This window comes from Helianthus annuus, chromosome 16, assembly GCF_002127325.2.
Source record: "Helianthus annuus cultivar XRQ/B chromosome 16, HanXRQr2.0-SUNRISE, whole genome shotgun sequence".
Taxonomy (NCBI): Eukaryota; Viridiplantae; Streptophyta; class Magnoliopsida; order Asterales; family Asteraceae; genus Helianthus; species Helianthus annuus.
The window spans coordinates 55,135,407-55,156,060 of record NC_035448.2 but is presented as its reverse complement, the minus strand read 5'-3'; the positions used below and the strand labels follow the sequence as shown (position 1 = coordinate 55,156,060).

Genomic DNA, 20,654 nt, shown 5'->3' with positions numbered 1-20,654 from the left:
CCGCAGAAAGTTTCCAATCCAGCTGAAAAATGAAATGCCATAGTCTAAGATATTTAATAGCTCCAACAAGTGCGAAAGCCAATCAATTTATTAAAACTAAAGATTAGCAAGGGACTAACGAGTACATAATAGAAAAAAGAAGTTAATCCAAGAATTCCACTATAACATATGCATTTTAGCTTTGTGTTTAACACAAAGAACACTACAACAATTTTTTCGCCACTAAAGCTGAAATTTATTGTAGTGGAAAAAACAAATGATTTAATAGACTTTGTAATATCTCCAGCTCAATGCATTTTGCCAATATATAGGATTCTGTACGAATTACTAGGCTAATTAAGAAATATAAGAATCATTCTAAACCACATATTTTTTAAGCAAAAATTAGAAGAAAGCAAAAAAATGCAAGTTATTTTTAGTTGCAAAATATAGTCTACTAAAAAGTAACCTAATTAGACACTCTAGTTAACCCTAGACTCTTCCAATGCTAGACCACAAGATACACAAGTGTATCTATCGGCAGTAGTAACGCCTAACGAAGTCCGGATATCAAACCCACGAGACACTAACGACGCTAACTAGACTTGACGACGGGGGTAGCCCAAGGATAAACAAAATGATTAATATGCAAAGAGCTTAAAAGGTTGAAAGGTTCATCGGATGAAAAGCTGTAAAATGAGGAAGTCGAGAAACAGTAATCAGTCATCAGTCATGTCTAGAAACTCGTCCCACCAACTCATGCTCACCAACTCACAAAGTCAGAGCAGGTCTGCACAAGCACACTCTATTAACCAGGGGTCCAAAGCCTTCAACCCCAAAAGGGGAAACCCTCCATTTGCAAACAGGTTTAGCTAGTATAGTTTATGCTATTTCAGGAGATGTCTTCCACTATAAGAAGACAACTCATGTACACTTCTAAGACATTCCGAAAGCACAGAGATTCCTCAATCTCTAGTCATTCAAAGAGTTCTTTGTCATTTCCAAATAACTCTTCATTACTTCCATTCTATTTGCTTTCTTTTCTGGATTCGAGCTGGCCTCGGAGAAAGAACCTCAAAGCAAATAACAAGAACATACTAGTGAACCTCCTTCCACGTTTTGCCAACGTGGAGGGACCCCGCGACCTGCGTTAGGCAAAACTGAACCCTTCAGCCCTTTTGCCAAACCAGCTTAGCTACCATCCTTGGTCCCGTGTTTGTTGCATCAACAAGTTGGCGCCCACCGTGGGGCTACGCCGCTGTTTCTCCTCAAAAGAGACCTGGTACGTGTAGCTCCTTTCATTCAAAACCACCATGTCAGAAAGTGGATCTCCAGGAGAGGTAAACCAGATCCCTAACACCTCTACCCCGGGAAGTGGTCAAGCTCACACAACAATAACAACGCCTTTTTCAACTCCGGGGAGTACACCCGAGTTTCTTACCTTTAACACACCAACCCCATCCAGATCTGGAGCTCCGTCTCCCAACGTTGGTGTGTCAGACACTCCGGCACGTGTTGAACTTACCCCCGAGGGGGTCGCTAATAACTTCCTTGAGCTAAGATCACTTCTTAACCAACATGTGAACAGAGAAAGGAAAAAAGGGGTAAGGATTCGTCTAGATTACGACGAACCTGAGCCAACGTTATCTCCTGGGCCACCTCTACCACCCTTCGTTACAAGAGGTGAAGCCGGTCCCAGCAACCCTTCAAACCTTCACCCTTATCTGTCGACTGTGACAAACCCCACTGTTCATCCTATTCTCTCTTCCCAACCAACTGTTAGTGGTACTCCTTTGGGACACGAGTTAACGCTCGACCAACTCCTACAATCCCCGGTGACCAGTTGTCCCACTTCTCTAACTACCACATGGGAGCAAGCCCTGTCCGTGCTCCCTTTAGCACGAAGTGCTGTTGCCAGCACCCCTCTTGGGGTAAGTTGCTCAGTTGGTCCGGGAAGCCTTCAAGGTTTCAATTTCGTACCCAACATGATGTCTCAGATGATGGCCAACTTCCCCTGGCAACACTTTATCAATCAAGTGCTTGCCACCCAGGGAAACCATGGCAATAACAACAACGTAGGTACGAGACCTGAAGAAGACTTGGCTAAACCTTACAAGCCAAGTAACCTTTCATGCTTTTCTAGACAGATAGCTGATTATGATTTTCAGTCTAAAATCAAAATGCCAGCTCACATCAGAACATATGATGGGACCGAAGATCCCGAAGATCATCTTCAGATCTTCACTGGAGTTGCTCGAATAGGAAAATGGACGAATGCTGAATGCTGTCTAATGTTCATGCAGAATCTTGTTGGGTCCGCTAGAATCTGGTTCAACGACCTACCCGCTCAAAGCATTCGAAGCTTCGACGATCTCAGCAGAGGTTTTCTGGCAAACTTCTCCCAACAAAGGAGGTACGTTAAAGACGCAACAGTGATCTTTCAGATAAAACAACGCGATGATGAAAGCCTACGGGCATTCATTGAACGATACAAGAAAGAAGGGCTAACCTATGTGGGGGCTGATGAGAAAATGAGGGTTGCCGGTTTTATGAACGCCATAACCTCCAAGTATCTCACACGAGATTTCAACAAATCTCTGCCCAAAACCTTGGAAGAAGCCCTTGAAAGAGCCGAGGCTCACATTCGGGGAGAGGAAGCTGTGGATATCAAAGAACAAAGAAAAAGGGGTCCTGGTTGGCGAAGCAGTAGCCCAGCCAGAAAGAGAGGAAACTTTAACTCTTACGACAGACGCTCAAAGGGTTCAGACCCTCGAAGGGTTGAAGGGCGAAACCCTTCAAGCAGAGATAAAGGAATAAGTTTCACTCCCCTCACCAAGACCCCTCAAGAAATCCTGGCAACGGAAGAAGTCAAGCAAAACTTTAGACCTCCCAGACCTCTTCCCAAGAGTCGAAAAAATGAAAACTCCACTCAGTTCTGTGAATTCCATGAAGAAAAGGGACATCACACCAATGATTGCTTCCAACTGAAAAAGAGAATTGAAGAGGCTGTTAAGTCAGGAGAACTCGCCCATTTGGTAAAAGGGGTTCGAGACAAGATGGCTGAACGCAAAGGGAAGGAAGTAAACATGGTGTATTCTGATGAAAAGGTCCCTTACAAGAAGCGACGGTTGGAAGATTGGGAGCTTCAGTGTGTCTGCTTCCCCCCGACAAGGAAGGACCCACTTCCTGGTCCCCTTGTGGTTGAAGCCACCATAGGCACTTTACAAACGTGTAAAGCATACATAGACACGGGGGCAGCCACTGAAATTATGTTTGAGAAATTTTTCAACCAATTAAGTGATGAGGAACGTTCAAGGCTTCAACCCTCCGGGACCTCCATAAAAGGTATCGCCGATGTAACCCTGAAGCCTTTGGGGCAAATAACCCTTGATGTCTGTTAAGGAGGGATCAAAAGAAAGAACCCGATCACTAACCTTCGTGGTTATCAACATCCCTTCCAACTATGACGTAATCATAGGGAGGCCCGGACAATGTGCATTCTACATGGCAGTGTCTGTTGGCCATGGCACTGTCAAATATCCCACTGAAAGAGGAATTGCAACCCTTCAACCCTCTCAGGAAGCTTATCTAATCGAAGGGGAAAGTTCGAATGGTGAGAAAGACAAGCAAGGGTTAGTAATCAACCCTAAATACCCCGAGCAACGAATAAGGGTCAACCCCAACCTTTCTCAAGAGACCCTTTCATACCTTGAAAAGTTGCTGAAACATCACAGCGATGTATTCGCCTGGTCTCCCGAAGATATGACTGGGATCCCTCGAAGCATTGCTGAACACGAATTAAGGATACCACCCAATGTAAAGCCGGTGGTTCAAAAGAAAAGAAGCTTGGCACCCGAGAGAAGCCTGGCAGCTTGCCAGGAGGTCGAAAAACTTGTATCAGCTGGCATCCTCCGAGAGGTCAAGTACCAATCATGGATTGCAAATCCTGTTATGGTCAGAAAACCCGACAACTCTTGGAGAATGTGCATAGATTTTAAAGATCTTAACAAGGCTTGTCCCAAGGATTGCTACCCGCTCCCGGAAATCGATCTCAAGGTTGATTCTCTCACAGGGTATCCGTTTAAATGTTTTCTCGATACATACAAAGGTTATCACCAAATTCTCATGAAGAAGGAGGATGAAGAAAAGACAACCTTCCACACCGACAAGGGCATTTTTTGTTACCAAAAGATGCCTTTTGGCCTCAAGAATGCGGGTGCCACCTACCAACGACTCGTCGACAAGGCCTTTGAAAGCCAAATTGGTAGAAACATGGAGGCATATGTCGATGACCTGGTGATCAAAAGCAAAACGGAATACCAAATGCTTGACGATATCCAAGAAACCTTCAAAAACCTTAGAAAGATCAACATGAAGCTTAACCCGGAAAAATGCTCGTTTCCGTTTGATGAAGGAAAATTCCTGGGCCACATCGTTGGAAAGCAAAGTATCAAAGCCAACCTTAACAAGGTAAAAGCTGTCCTTGAAGCTAAACCACCAAGAACCAAGAAGGAGGTTGAAAGCTTGAACGGGAAGCTTGCGGCCTTGAAGCGTTTTACCTCAAAACTGGCCGAAAGATCTCTACCATTCTACAAAACGCTCAAGAACTGCTCAGATAAAAAAGATTTCAGATGGACCGATGAAGCTGAAGAAGCTTTCAATCAAATGAAACAACACTTAGCTTCCCTACCTGATATCGCAGCACCAGAAACCGGGGAGCTCATATCGGTGTACCTTTCAGTTGCCGACGAAGCCATCAGTGCAGTTCTCACTATTGAAAGAGACAAGGCTCAGGTACCCGTTTATTTTTTCAGCAAGACTCTAAAACTAGCTGAAACAAAATATCCTCCCCTTGAAAAACTCGCTCTAGCCCTGGTCCAAACAGCCAGAAGGCTTAGAAGATACTTCCAAGCACATCCTATACAAGTGGTCACTGACCAACCTGTCAAGAATGTGCTTGAAAAACCTGAGAACTCAGGAAGGTTGGCAAAATGGGCAGTGGAACTAGGTGAACATAACATCACCTACGTCCCACGAAAAGCCATCAAAGCTCAGGTCTTGGCTGATTTCCTAGTCGAAGTCCCAAGCCAAACAATTGAAGAAGTGAACACCACAACCGCTGAACCCTCCAACCCTGAAGCCTGGAAATTATTCACTGACGGGGCTTCAAGCGTTGAAGGGTCAGGAGCTGGTTTAGTCTTAATCAACCCTGAGGGGCTGGAATTCACGTATGCCCTCCGTTTTAATTTTCAGACCACCAACAACGAGGCTGAATACGAAGCACTGATCGCCGGTCTACGGCTGGCCAAAGAAATGAAAGTCAAAAAGCTTGAAGTGTTCACCGATTCACTACTAGTATCAAGCCAAGTTAATGACAGCTATGTTGCCAAGGAGCCCAACATGAGAAAATACAAAGAAAAATCTAAGGAGTTAATGAACACCTTCCAGGCATGCAACATCAGACAGATTCCGAGATCCCAAAACAAAAAGGCCGATGCCTTGAGCAAATTGGCATCTCTCACATTCGCCCACCTCACGAAAAAGGTGTTGGTTGAAGTGTTGAAGGCCCGGTCGATTGATGAATTGGAAGTACAAGATGTGGTCACCGAGGAAGATCCAAATTGGATGACTCCTATCAAAAAATTCCTTCAAAACAATGAACTGCCTAATGATCAAACGGAAGCTGAAAGGGTCAAGATCAAAGCAAGACAATATGTGTTGCAAGGAGAAACTCTCAATAAAAAAGGTTACCTTGCACCATTGCTAAGGTGTGTAGGCCCTGAACAAAGCAAGTATTTGGTTAAGGAAGTGCATGAAGGAATATGCGGAGCTCATTTTGGGGCTAGGTCGGTGGTTGCAAAGCTCATGAACTTGGGATATTTCTGGCCTTCAATGCATCGTGACACCGTCGAGCAATTGAAGAAATGTGATGCCTGTCAAATCCACTCCCCAATACCAAAAAGTCCCAAACATGACTTGGTCCCCATAACCTCAGCATGGCCATTCCATAAATGGGGAATGGACATTGTTGGACCATTCCCTACAAGCAAAGGGGGAGTAAAATTCCTGTTGGTAGCAATTGACTACTTCAGCAAATGGCCAGAGGTCAAACCCCTTGCCAAGATCACAGGAAAGCAAATCATAGACTTTGTTTGGGAGAATATCATATGCCGCTATGGGCTGCCAGGGGTAATTGTCACCGATAATGGGAAACAATTCGCTGAGAAACCCTTCAGCCTTTGGTGCAAGGAGTACAGGATCAACCAAATCTTCAGCTCAGTGGCTTACCCGCAGTTAAACGGTCAGGTTGAAAGGACCAACAGAAGCATAGTGGAAGGCATCAAAACAAGATTGGGGAGATATGAAAGTAATTGGCTGGAAGAATTGCCTAGCGTTCTATGGGCAATCAGAACAACAGAAAAAGCAAGTCACAGAAAGACACCTTACAGCTTGGTATTCGGATCCGAAGCCGTAATCCCCGCTGAAATAGGAGTTGTAACCCAACGAATTGTCAACATGGATCCCGAGGTAAACACACAAGAGACCATGTTGAACTTACAACTCCTAGAGGAGGCCCGGGATCAAGCAGCAATACAAGAAGCCAAATACAAGCAAAGGATGGAAAGCTACTACAACAAGAAGGTCAAGAACGAACGATTCAGGCCAGGGGATCTAGTCCTCAGAAACAACGAAGCAAGCAAAAAAGAAAATCAAGGGAAACTAGGCCCGAAATGGGAAGGTCCATACACCATCCTCGAAGCACACAAAGGAGGGTCCTACAAGCTGGGAGATCTAGAAGGCAAAAGGCTCCCAAGGCACTGGAACGGAAAAACCTTAAGAAAATTCTATGTTTAGAAAGTTTGGTTTGTAGCAAAACAAAAACCTTTTGTAAAAGCAAATGTTGCTCGAATGAATGAAGTTACTTTATCAAACTTGTCTTTCTATCCTAATATCAGGTTGAGAACCTAGCAAAAAACTCCATGGCAAGGGCCATGTAAGGGGATGAGCTCCCAGGCCATATCGCTCAATAGGTTCAAGGGTTGAATGGACCTATATAAGGGGTGAGTTCCTAGATCAATACAACTCCATGAGACTTATCAAAGAAAAACAACAATGTCTCATAGACAGGTTTGAACAGCCTACACCAATCGTTCCTTAAGTCTAAAAAATGTATTCAATAAATAGACTTACGAAATCAAACAAATAACAACGAAATAAAGAAAAGGATAGATACTACGTCTTGATGATAAACACTAAGGCAAAGTGACTGCAGCACTGAACCCTTTAAAGTGTAAAAACATGAAGACAAAGTAAAACAAAGACAAGACAAGAAAATAAAAACAAAGGACAAAAGATAAACGAACTTATCAACTAAACATGCAAACCAAACCAAAAGCTACCCAAATTTCAAGCCAACAGAAAACAGGCTTGAAAGGTTAAAGGCTTCAACCCACTAACAACTACAAAAAAGCCTGAAGGGTTGAAACCTCACAAGGCAAACCAAGCAAATGGAGCAAAAATAACACCAACAACAACCATCATGTCATAGTTAGGAAGGCCATAAAAGACCTTCAGAAGATAGTCAAAGCAAGCCCTAGTGACTTGCAAATAAAACTAGTGTTCAATGGCCATACAGGCCTAACCAACCACAGGAACCTTAAGGGTTCCGAAAAACCTAACATTGTTTAAAACATTACAGACATTAAAGTGTTTGCTAAGAATGCTACGAATAAATATCAGTTAACAGAAGGCTTGGAACCTTCAGCTTTAGACTTCTTGGCTTTTTTAGTCTTCTTCATCTTAGCACCTTCTTCACCACCAACCGCAGAGGTCTCTAAACCAGCATCCTTTGAAGCTTCAGGCAGACTGGAAAGGGTATCATCGCTATCCCCAGAGTAGGACCTCTTCCTTGACAAGGAACCCAATACCTCAACACAAACTTTCTCATTCAACCCCTCAGGCTTCAATCCCTGTAAAACAGACAAAGGCTTACCAAAGCAAGAGGATACCTCATGAATGTAAGGGTAGGTTAGCCTCTCCATCTGCTCAACAGAAGCCTTGAAGATATCAGAAGCCTCGGGGTGAAACATGGGTGACTTCTCCAAAGGTTGTCCAGATTCATGAAGTTTATATCCAGCAGTAAGGCCTTGATGCTTCCCCAGGTTCAGCAACTTTGTGTAAACATCACCAAGGGCAGAGTTAAATTCCTTGGAATGCAAAAGGTAGGTAACAACCTGCTGGAAACCATGCTCGATCAACCATTGATTGTCCGCAGTCACCTGACCAACCGAAGCTTTCAACCCTTCCTTTTCTTCACAAAAAGCCTGCTGCTGGACAGTTAGGGCCTCTCGATCAGCCTTCAACTTCAACAAGTTATCTTCAAAGCTCTTCCTCAGGTCACCCATTTCAATATCATGCATCTTCTTCAAACCATCAACCTCCTACTTCCACGCTGCTTCCTTCTCTGCAAACCCAGCTATTTCCTTCTTCATTGATGCTAGGGAGGATTTCATCTTATCCTTCTTCTTCGAGAAATCCTCATACTCCCGCATCCTTTGGCGAAACCGAGTAATCCCTTGGGGAAGCATGGCAGCAAGGTTACAGGTGGTTAAAACCATGCGAGATAACATAAAGTCATCGTCCATCTCAGCAATGGTTTCACGAACAAAGGGAGGAGCAAGATGACTAAGAGCATCCTCACAAACAGCAGCATCCTTAAAGGTATCATCATTCTTCACTTGCCAAGCAGGCACATAAACACCTTCAGGGTCCAACCCTCCAGCGTCCCTGCTTGAAGATTCTTGAACAGGAATAACCTTCTTACCTCGAACCTTCTTGCCATGAACAACCAACTCCTTATCTTGTTCAACACCCGCTTCAACCTGATCCTCCGAAACCTCAATATCATCAGTCAAATCCACTGGCTCAGTGGAAGTGGATTGAGGTCCAGCTTTCAGCAAACGACGAGAAGATCGGCGACTTGAAGACTTGGGGGCAGTAGACTTGGTAAAACCCTTAACATTGGCAACATTAACATAACCCGTGCCCTCAAACCTTTGCTCGGAAGTCCTAACAACAACATTCTCACCCGGAACAGACGGGGCATCCTCAAACACAACGTCGGACGTGTCGTCACTCTTGATGAAGTCCAAAGCAGACATAACTGGTAAAAACAAAACAAAAGAAAATAAGGCATAAGCAAAGTAAAATAAGAAAAGGCATAAGGGAAAAAATGCATACCAACGCCATTTCTCATTAAGACCAGATCCCGATCGGCTTTTCCCCAAATATTACTAACCCCTAAAAGCACTAACAAATGTTCGGGAAAGGGACGAACCCTCGAAGGGCACCCCCGAATGGCTGAAAGAAAAGCATCGTTCAACTCTGACTCAGAAGGCTCCGGATCATTGAGAACAGCATCCGGACGCCTCCACACCATTTTGAAAGGAATGATAGAATCAGAAACCCAGAAAAACTGATCCTTCCAGGACCCAAGCGTTGTAACCATGGATGAAATAAGACAAGTATCAACCTTTGATGTCTCAAAGGTGAACCAATCACCATTTTTGGCTAAACGAAAAAATCTCCGAAAAAGCAACAAAGAGGGATCATAACCAAGAGCACGACAGAGCACTTCAAAGTGCAAAACCCTAGCCATCCCTTTTGGATGAACTTGCCCAAAAGACACTCGGTAATACTCAAGCAAGTTTAGAACAAAAATCGAAAAAAGGGTAACGAAGATTAGACCACTGAAAGTGACGACAATACAAAGCAATCAAACCAGGATTTGGTTTGTCAACAGAGACATCGCAAGAAGGGGCAGTTGGATTAAATTTCTTATCAATACCATATTCAAGACAAAACAGGTCTACTTCCTCTTGTGTCATTCGAGAGAATGACCTTGCTAAATCCTTAAGGGCACCCATGATTGAACAAAGTAAAAACGAAAATGGAGAAGAGAAACTAACCTGAAGAAGGAAACTGTGATTGATTATAAAGTAAAATGAAGAAATTTTACAACTTTAAAATAAATATGAAAGTAAAGTAGGGGTAATAAAGGTAAATAAATAATCCCTGCAAAACCGCCGCCTGGCACATGTCAATCAAATCAACTGTCAAATCGTTTCAAATTCAAAATTCAAAAAAGTAACTGCCTCAAACCTTTCAAGCCTCCAAGCAACGAACCCTTGAAGCCTTTAAAAGACATGCATAAAAGTCAGAAGTCTTTGAGCATACTACTCCAAAAACCTCTGACTTGGGGGGCTGACGACGGGGGTAGCCCAAGGATAAACAAAATGATTAATATGCAAAGAGCTTAAAAGGTTGAAAGGTTCATCGGATGAAAAGCTGTAAAATGAGGAAATCGAGAAACAGTAATCAGTCATCAGTCATGTCTAGAAACTCGTCCCACCAACTCATGCTCACCAACTCACAAAGTCAGAGCAGGTCTGCACAAGCACACTCTATTAACCAGGGGTCCAAAGCCTTCAACCCCAAAAGGGGAAACCCTCCATTTGCAAACAGGTTTAGCTAGTATAGTTTATGCTATTTCAGGAGATGTCTTCCACTATAAGAAGACAGCTCATGTACACTTCTAAGACATTCCGAAAGCACAGAGATTCCTCAATCTCTAGTCATTCAAAGAGTTCTTTGTCACTTCCAAATAACTCTTCATTACTTCCATTCTATTTGCTTTCTTTTCTGGATTCGAGCTGGCCTCGGAGAAAGAACCTCAAAGCAAATAACAAGAACATACTAGTGAACCTCCTTCCACGTTTTGCCAACGTGGAGGGACCCCGCGACCTGCGTTAGGCAAAACTGAACCCTTCAGCCCTTTTGCCTAACCAGCTTAGCTACCATCCTTGGTCCCGTGTTTGTTGCATCAACAAGACTCTAATTTAACTAATTAGTTAATTGGTTTTAATTGTTTTGAGGATTTCTAACTTATTAACTAACTAAATTAACTAATACCCTGATACTATCTAAGATGAACTAGACAACTAAACGACTGGGAACACAAGGTTTAATCAATAGAAGGAGAAACCACCTATGCAATGAATCCCTTTAAACATATAATGACTTATATATGAGTTGACAAGCGACTAAAGATCTGATATTTAACCCGACTAACCTCCCACTAAGGATGATTAAGTCTTATAGTAACTAGTCTGCTCAGAGTGGGACCCCCATTCTCTAGTTCCTAGAAACCAAAGTATGAAGAACAATTAGAACAGGTAACGAAGTGCTAAGATGGACCGACTCGACCTATCACCACCGAATCCCGCAACTATTAGGGTATGTAACACCACCGGTGTTAATGACCCTCTAATTGTTACGCTAACCCCAACTTGATACACCGAATACCTATGAAGAACTTAAAGCGAATAAATAGCCAAATCCCACTTTACCATCAGTTCAAACTATCAGACAACGCCTACAACAGACCTAACAATCCCAAATCATATATCTATTCAATGGAATTGGATGAACACTAATTTCTACTAGTTTTAGTTAATTAGTAAACCTATATCATTTCTAATAATAGGGTTAGGACAAAAACTGACCCAATTAACGAACTAACAATTGATTTATTTTAACGTACCTGTACCTATGGTGAATCTCTTCTTTATAAACACGTCAATAATGAGAACTAATCAAATAATCCTAGCAAAAAAGTCGCACACATGATCATATTCAGCAACAAATCAAAGTTATTTTAAATCAAAAGGCGTCATAGTCGAAAAGTCAAAATATAAAAGTCAAAACAAGCGTTCTAAGTTCATCACAACTTAGGTAGTCTATGAAACTAGCTGACAATCATGTTCGGATAATCAAAACACAAACAAACGGTAGCAAGAATCATAATCAAACGAGTTTAAACGAGAAAGAACCGAAAGATAAAAAAACCTGATGCGTGTCGAGTCTTCATTCTTCGTTCCTGGTTCTTTCTCGTACCGATCCTTCTCCAACTCTTAGAAATCGCCTCTTGAATTCTTGGATGCGTATTGAACTGTTCTGTGTCTTTTGTATGCGTTCATTCTTTTTTTTATTGAGTCCCCCATATACAATAGTGTATTATGATGTATTAACACAGTTTAATGGAATAATAGGTATTATATTTGATGTAGAATACAGTGTTCATGACATGGGGGCCCAAGCGAATCATGAAGGGCTTAAACAAGCGTGGTCATACACTTTAAGCTGGTCTAATCCTTTAGCCCAATCTAAATTAGTTCTTCTTTTGTGCCTAGAGATGATGGCAAAAATACTCGAATCCTACCGGTATACCTGAAATTACCTGGAATCCGAAATATTTGGGACAAGTATATTCGATGCCCGACGAATATTAGGCCAGGTATAGGTATGGAAAAAAATAATTCACACGTTCTGGGATTAGATGACACCCAACCCGATTACTGGAAACTATATACTCATTTAACATGAATATATACACGAAAACTTTTAAGTTTTTTATTTATTCTTATTTAACTATAGTTTTGTAATGTTTCATTCTTGTAGCTTTATTATGTGAAAAAAAAGCCGCGCGAACCTTCCTACAGGTCGCACGCGAGACATACTCCTTACTTAACAAGAAGTTCAATCCAGGCTCGCGCGGGTTACTTCAAGAAGGACTAACCTCGCGCGAGGTCTGAACAAGAAAAGAGTATCAGCTTCAACACTTAGCATTCTGAATAAGAGCCTTCAACAACCATAACCCTGCGCGGGCTACTTACGTGCTCAGCAAGGGTCGCGCAGGGCTAAGGCGCAAGGCTAATTCAGAAGGTGTAAGTGGCAGAACAAAAGGGCCAATCAGCGTCCTCCAAGCTGTGCTCAATCGTGCTCCATGATCGTCTGACGTGCAGGAGACAGAGAGTACACAAGGACGCCTACGTGGCACCAATCAAGGGACGGCGACAACTGCCCCACGATCTCCACTCACCTGCTGATGGCAGAGGGACAACAAGGCCGACAACAGGACACATGGCTCCAATCACGGTGCGCCAGCACCGGATATCTTCTAGAAGACACTAACGGTCGACACCAGTGAGACAAGGAGCATATCCTCTAAGTTGTCGCTTTCCGGCCCAAGGCCCATCAGCCCAACTCCTCTTACACCTCTCCGGCTATAAATAGGAACTTCCATACACAGGTTGATCCGTTCTATTCTTTCTACTCTCACTCTTTACACACTATTATCTCCTCAAAACAATTACTTATTCTCACGCCGGAGTCTGGTTAAGAGGGAAACCCCCATATTCCCCTCTTAACGAGCTAACGGTGTTCTGTTTTGCAGGATTATCGGATCGTTAAGGAGCTCACAAAGTGATAAAAAGATTAACCCTTATGGTAGAAACATAAAACCAAACTAATCAACCCTAAAATTAGTTTCGTGTTTCTTCAATGGCATTATTCATATTTATATGTTATGAAAAATAAAATTATTTTTTGAGAATAATATTATAATATATTTACATTTTTAAATATATCAAATATTATTATGGTGGGTGAGGTTCCTCTACAAAGTGTGTTTTTTCTACAAAGTGTAGGAAGTGATCTTGACCATTGGATGAGTGTGTTTGATGGTTGAGACCATCTTGGTGGCAATTTGGTAATATATGTGTCTTAAAAATAGGATGATTTAATTAATTAGGGGTAGATGTGTTATTTAGCTTGTTTTAAATAGGGAAATAACGGTCATCCCATAAATCACTCCACATTTATCGCGATTCTCTCTCTCTCTCTCCCTCTCTCTCTCTTCCTTCTCTCCTTCGTGAAGAAACACAACGTCAAGAAAACACATCGTGAATCATACAATATCACACATCATGAAGAACCAAAAAATTATAAAACACAACGTCAAGAAACCATAAAAGACATGTCATTTGTGAATCATAACTGGTATAACACGTTGTGAATTAATCTGTAACTAGTAAAACACCTCGTCAAGAAATTACAAATACATCTCCTTCTAAACACGACAATAATTACAAAATACATCTCATTCCTAAAACATAAACTGCTATAACACACTGTGAATTAACTTGTAACTGGTAAAACACATTGTCAAGAAATTATTCATGAAGGATTGCAGCTGGTAAAACACATCGTCAAGGAATTGTTCATGAAGGATTGCAACTTGTAAAACACATGTTACACTGTGAATGTTTAAAACACAACGACAAAAAATCCTCTAATTAATCCAATGATAAACTGATAGTGCTTGCTGCTAAAACACAAAGGTATTAGTCTGCTTGCTGTTAAAACACAATGTCAAGAAAATCCTCCAGCATTAATTCAATATCGTAATCCTTGTTAGATAAATCAAACAATTGCTACAACACATGAAACAAAAATTCAAGTTTATATAATGATGTATAAGAATTTATACATCTTTTAAACGTCAAATACGCCCCGTTTATGCGAAAACTCTTTGTATTTTCATTGATTTTGGTACTCATTTGAGTTGTTTGTGAAAATACAGGTCCGGGCTTCGGCCCGGTGAAGAAACGGAAGCTTTTGGAGCAAAATGGAGCTAAAATGGTGCATTCCAGCAAACTGCCAGATATGGCACTACCATGCCAAACAGTGGCACGACCGTGCCAAGCCCTCCGACGTCGGCACTCTCATCCAGCACTAGCACATTTCGGCCAAAACATCGAAATCAGGAGACGCACGACCGTGCCAACCACTGGCACGACCGTGCCTGACCAAAATCAGCCCCTGATCAGCCCATTTCCGAGATCAGTTCAATCGTCATCGAGCACTATCGGCTCGCATGACCAGAGCATCTCCGAGCACGGTCGTGCGACCTCGGGAACATTTGAGCGGGATTTTTCCAGAAATGGTAGCAAACAAGATTGACAGACGAAAAGTGACTCTGATACTTACCAAGCACGACCGTGCCAAAAGGTGGCATGGTAGTGCCAAACGCCCAGCAGTTTAAATACGAGTTTCTAGCTCATTTGCAAGGGAGTTGGAGCATTTTGGTGACTTTTTCTCTCAAGAATCTGGTCTTGGAAGCTTGTTGGAGCCAAGAGGAAGCTTTTAAGAGGATTAAATCACTTGAAGATCTACTCAAACACCATTTTTAATCTTATCTTTAACTTGGTTAGCTTACTACATTATGAACAATTTATGTTTCTTTGTGCTTGATTTGGTATTTATGAGCCTTATGGGCTAAACATTTGTGTTGTCTAAACTATGTTGAAGCTTATGAATATATGATAATATGGAAGTAGATGTGATGATTGTTCTTGTTAATCTTCATGTTGTCACTTAGTCTTGTTCTTGGAGTTCATATGCATGCTTAAAGTTCTTGTTCTTGAATGTTTGCTCATAAGTATTTACATGTTGTGTTGGAAAGCCCATGTAGAGATTATGATTATTGAATCTTGTTAACTTGTTAGTATGATTCATAGCATGAAACTAGGAATGGTGAGTGCTAATGTGATATGAACAATGATTTGAGCTTGTGTGTGAATTCTTACATCTAGATTTGGAAAGATCAAAAGTATGTTTATATGAATTCTATATTTTGTGTTCATGTTATGTTGATGATTTAGGCCAAAGTTGTTAGCTAGCATGACCATGCTTGTGGTTCATATCAAGAACATGATGATAGTGCCAACTACTTAAAACCAAGTTAGGGTGATTAGTGTGTTTCTCATATTAGTTTTCCCTAATTTGTAGAGTTAGGAGTTTTGACAAACAAAAACTCATGATTAAAGATTAACATCAACTTAGCACGTGAGCTTAAAAGAATAATTTTTAGGTGATTAGAATGTTAATTCATTTTTTAATTTTCCTAAGAATTATAGACTAGGAAGCCTTGATTGGGGAGTTAGTTAAATCTAGAACTTGCATCATCACAAATCTTCCACCTTGTTGTCATATATTTGTTAGTGGAAACTTAGTTTTGGCAACCCTTTCTTAGATATTGTTCTTGTTAGAATTTTTAGTAGTTTATTTATTTGCAAGCTAAGTTAGAAAAATCAACCCAAACATTTGAAAAGGCTTTAAAGTAGCAAAAGTTTAGTATCGAGACACCGCATCCACGGATTGATATCCGGTTCTTACCGATTAGCTATATTACCACCCGACGGGTACACTTGCCCTTTTGTGTGTGTAGTTAGTTTTTAGGTGAAAACCCATTTTTAAAACTAAATATGTGTGAAGAAAAACTTAATTAAAAATATATATAATTCACGCACATCAAGTTTTTGGCGCCGTTGCCGGAGATGCGGTCTTCTTGAAAACGATTCGAGTTACTTATTTAGCCATTGTGAAAAGTGTACAAAGTTTTTGTCTACTTGTTTTATCTGCCTTTGCTTGATTAATTGAAAAAAAAAGAAGAATATGATTATTTTCTAGTTGCTTTTGTTTTTGTATATATTTTGTGCATTGTGCTCCTTATTCCCTACAGGTAGTGCATGTCCTAAACCCCCGCTGCTGATATCGATGAGCCTTCATCGGAGCCGGAGCGCGATCTTCACCGGAGACTGCGGGAGCGGTTTCGCGTGGTAGCCGAGACGATTGAAACAGACGCAGCGGACGATGACACCTTTTACAAGGTTCGGGTAGACATGGCGGACGCGGAGGAGAATAGGATCTTAAATGAAATTGGAAAACCGTCACTCGATGGTTTGCCTGCGAGCATCAATGCACCGACAATCGACAATAATAATTTCGAGATCAAGGCTGGCACCATATCGATGTTGCAGAATGCGGTGCAGTTTTATGGCAAGGATCACGAGGATCCTAGTGTTCACATCGCGGGGTTTCTAGAGGTTTGTGCCACATTTAGGATTCGTGATGCATCACCGGATGCTATCCGCCTTCGGCTCTTTCCGTTTTCCTTACGGGATGGAGCCAAGGAGTGGCTTCTTTCACTTCCAGCTGGATCTATCACTACATGGAATCAATTAGCTGAGAAGTTCCTTCAGAAATATTTCCCTCCAGAGAAACTGTTCGGTTGAGAACCAAGATTCTGAACTTTCGTCAGGACGAGGACGAGTCTCTTTACGAGGCATGGGAGCGTTTCAAAGAGCTTATGAGAAAGGTCCCACATCACGGGTTGCCCAAGTGGCAACAGTGTCAGATCTTCTATCATGGTTTGGACAGTCAGGGACAGATGATGGTTGATACATACTCGGGTGGTGATATCGGCACGAAAAATGCCACCGAGGCATTTGAGATTCTTGAAAAGTGTGTCGTGAAAAACAGGACGCAACAGCCCCCGAGGGGAAAGAGTTCTCGGCAAGGAGTTCATCATGTGGACGACTACACAACCATGACAGCACGTATGGATGCCTTGTCTTCGAAATTTGATCGAGTGATGGAAATGCACTCGAGAGGTTCTTCGAGTGGGGGAGCATATCAGGTAGGTGATTTTCCGACGGGAGAGATGTCACACGAGCATGTTGATTTCATGGGAAACCAATACCGTCCTCAAAACAATCCCTACAGCAATACTTATAATCCGGGGTGGAAGAATCATCCAAACTTTAGTTGGAAGCCCGATGCTTCTAACCAGCATCCACCCGGATTTGCTCCACGTCCCACAGCTCCGACCCATGGAGCATATGGTCCACCTCGTCCTCAGCAGACGCCCCCTTCTAGTGATACTAGTGTGCATGATATGCTTAGTCAAATCTTAGCTGGTCAAAACACTCAAAAAGCGGAGAATGAGAAGCGTTTTAGGGAGTATGACGGTCATTTCACGAGGCACGAGAGTGAGTTGAAAAGCCAAAAGGCTTCCATGCAGGCCATTGAGAACCAAGTTGGCCAGATTGCCAAGATGTTGTCAGCGAGACAACAGGGGGCCTTCCGAGCAACACAGAGCCAAATCCAAATGCTACAGCAAAGGCCATCACATTGAGAAGCGGCAAGACCGCTCAAGCCATCCCTCCGGCTGTTTCAGAAAAGCCAGTCGATGACGAGGAGGTTGATGAGGAGATTGAGGCTGAGTCTCCGGGTGAGGTGCAACAGAGGCGAGTCCCAGCAAGTACTGCACGACCCAAGGAGCCAGTGAGAGAGTATGTCCCTCCCATTCCATATCCGGGGAGGTTGAAGAAGCAGAAAATGGAAGAACACTATGGTAAATTCCTCGAGCTTTTTAAGCAACTTCATATAAATTTACCATTTGTCGAGGCACTTGCTCAAATACCTAAGTATGCCAAGTTTCTGAAGGATATCCTATCCAACAAAAAGAAACTTGAGGAGCTTTCGCAGGTGACCTTGAATGAAGACTGTTCAGCGGTTCTTTAGAACAAACAACCGAAGAAGATGAATGATCCTGGGAGTTTCACTATCCCGTGTTTGATCGGTAGTTTGTCGGTCAGCAATGCATTGGCTGATCTTGGAGCTAGCATAAACCTCATGCCATATGCGGTTTTTGCTAAGCTAGACTTGGGCGAGCCCAAGCCGACTCGTATGAGCATTTAGCTAGCCGACCGTTCAGTGAAGTACCCTCGAGGCATAGTTGAGAATATGCTGGTGAAAATCGACAAGTTTGTCTTTCCTATCGATTTCGTGATTCTGGACATGGATGAGGATAAAAACGTTCCACTTATCTTAGGTCGCCGATTCCTAGCCACTGCGAGGGCCTTGATTGATGTCTGCACCGGTAGACTTACTCTTAGGGTTGATGATGAGGAGGTTACCTTTGATATAGGGAAATCCATGCAACACTCACAGAGTCAGGATGATATACGCTACTTCATTGAGACTATCGATACGTATGTGAGTGATCATCTTCATTCTACATTCGAGGAGGATGTTATGGACACACAGCTGCTTGGAGGGGAGACTTTTGGTTCACCTAGTGTGGACCGAATGGTTGAGGAGGTGACCTGTCTGATAGGTCACGCATCTCCCCCGTGTCCCGAGGTTTTTGAGGTTGTGGATCGCGTGACTGAGCCTAAAGCATGCCCTTCTATTGAGGATCCACCTTCGGTTGAGCTTAAGGAGCTCCCAGATCATTTGGAGTATGCTTTCTTGGAGGGTGAGACTCATCTGCCCGTTATCATTTCTGCTGGGTTGTCGAAGGAAGAAAAGGATCGATTGCTTGAAGTCCTGAAGCAGCACAAGAAGGCGATTGCTTGGAAGATTATGGATATAAAAGGGATCAGTCCATCCTTTTGTACCCATAAGATCTTGATGGAGGAGGACTTTAGACCTGTAGTACAGCATCAGAGGCGTTTGAACCCCAACATGCAGGAGGTTGTGAAGAAAGAGGTCATCAAACTACTTGATGCAGGTTTGATATACCCGATCTCTGATTCACCATGGGTTAGCCCTGTACAGGTAGTCCCGAAGAAAGGAGGCATGACAGTGGTGACCAATGAGAAAAACGAGTTAATTCCTACTCGTACTGTCACCGGATGGAGAGTTTGCATTGACTACTGCAAACTTAATGATGCCACGAGGAAGGATCATTTCCCACTCCCTTTCATTGATCAGATGTTGGAGAGGTTGTCGGGAAGGATGTACTACTGCTTCCTTGATGGTTTTTCAGGATATTTTCAGATTCCCATCTCTCCTGAGGATCAGGAGAAGACGACATTCACATGTCCCTATGGCACATTCGCCTACCGGCGGATGCCCTTTGGACTGTGCAATGCCCCGACCACATTTCAGAGGTGTATGGTGGCCATTTTTCACGACATGATTGAGGACTCCAGGGAGGTTTTCATGGATGATTTTTCTGTGTTTGGAAGTTCTTTTGATCAGTGTCTTGGGAATCTGAAAAAGATGTTGGCTAGATGTGAAGAAGCCAACCTTTTGTTAAACTGGGAGAAGTGCCACTTCATGGTGAAGGAGGGCATTGTGCTTGGGCACAAGATTTCACAGGCGGGGCTCGAGGTCGACCGAGCCAAAGTCGAGACTATTTCAAAGCTCCTGCCTCCCACATCCGTGAAATCTATTAGGAGTTTTCTGGGTCATGCAGGTATTTACCGGCGATTCATAAAGGACTTTTCCAAAATCGCCCGTCCCATGACTCAGCTCCTCGAGAAGGATGCCCAGTTTGTTTTCTCCGATGAGTGCCTTCGGGCATTTGAGTTGTTGAAAGAGAAGTTGGTGAATACCCCGATCATGGTTGCTCCTGACTGGGAGCTGCCATTTGAGTTGATGTGTGATGCGAGTGATTTCGCAGTCGGGGCTGTCTTGGGTCAAAGGAAAGATAAACACTTTCACCCGATTTACTATGCGAGCAAGACCTTGAATGACGCTCAGGAGCACTACACCACGACAGAGAAAGAGCTCCTAGCTGTGGTCTTTGCCTTCGATAAGTTTCGGTCATATCTTGTCCTTTCCAAGACCATTGTGTACACGGATCATGCAGCACTTCGGTATCTTTTTAGCAAGCAAGATGCTAAACCGAGACTGATACGTTGGATTTTGTTGCTGCAAGAGTTTGACATCGAAATCCGTGATAAAAAAGGGGCTGAGAATTTGGCAGCCGATCATCTGTCTCGACTTGAGCATTTCGAGGAAAAGGAAACTCGTGGGCCTAGCATCAATGACAATTTCCCCCACGAGTTCCTCATGAGGATCGAGACTAGTGATGATTCCCCATGGTTTGCTGACTTTGCAAACTACTTAGCTAGTGCCATCCTGATCAAGGGGATGACCCACCAGCAGAAGCGAAAGTTCTTTGCGGATGTCAAGCATTA

The 20,654-nt window shown here is 42.8% G+C and overlaps 1 protein-coding gene across 1 annotated transcript; it reads left to right on the top strand.

Annotated features, from left to right (window-relative positions):
* The first annotated feature begins 17,029 nt into the window (after positions 1 to 17,029).
* Positions 17,030 to 18,246, top strand: LOC110919328. The gene is made up of 2 exons (XM_022163599.1): positions 17,030 to 17,711; positions 17,798 to 18,246. Exons 1-2 carry the CDS (start codon positions 17,030 to 17,032, stop codon positions 18,244 to 18,246), a joined length of 1,131 nt encoding a protein of 376 aa, XP_022019291.1.
* The last annotated feature ends 2,408 nt before the right edge of the window (positions 18,247 to 20,654 follow it).

Coding starts and splice junctions, on each gene's coding strand:
- LOC110919328 (XM_022163599.1), top strand. CDS start 17,030: ATGAGAAAGGTCCCACATCACGGGTTGCCCAAGTGGCAACAGTGTCAG. Junction 17,712..17,797: donor TCATTTCACGAGGCACGAGA/GTGAGTTGAAAA, acceptor GCGAGACAACAG/GGGGCCTTCCGAGCAACACA.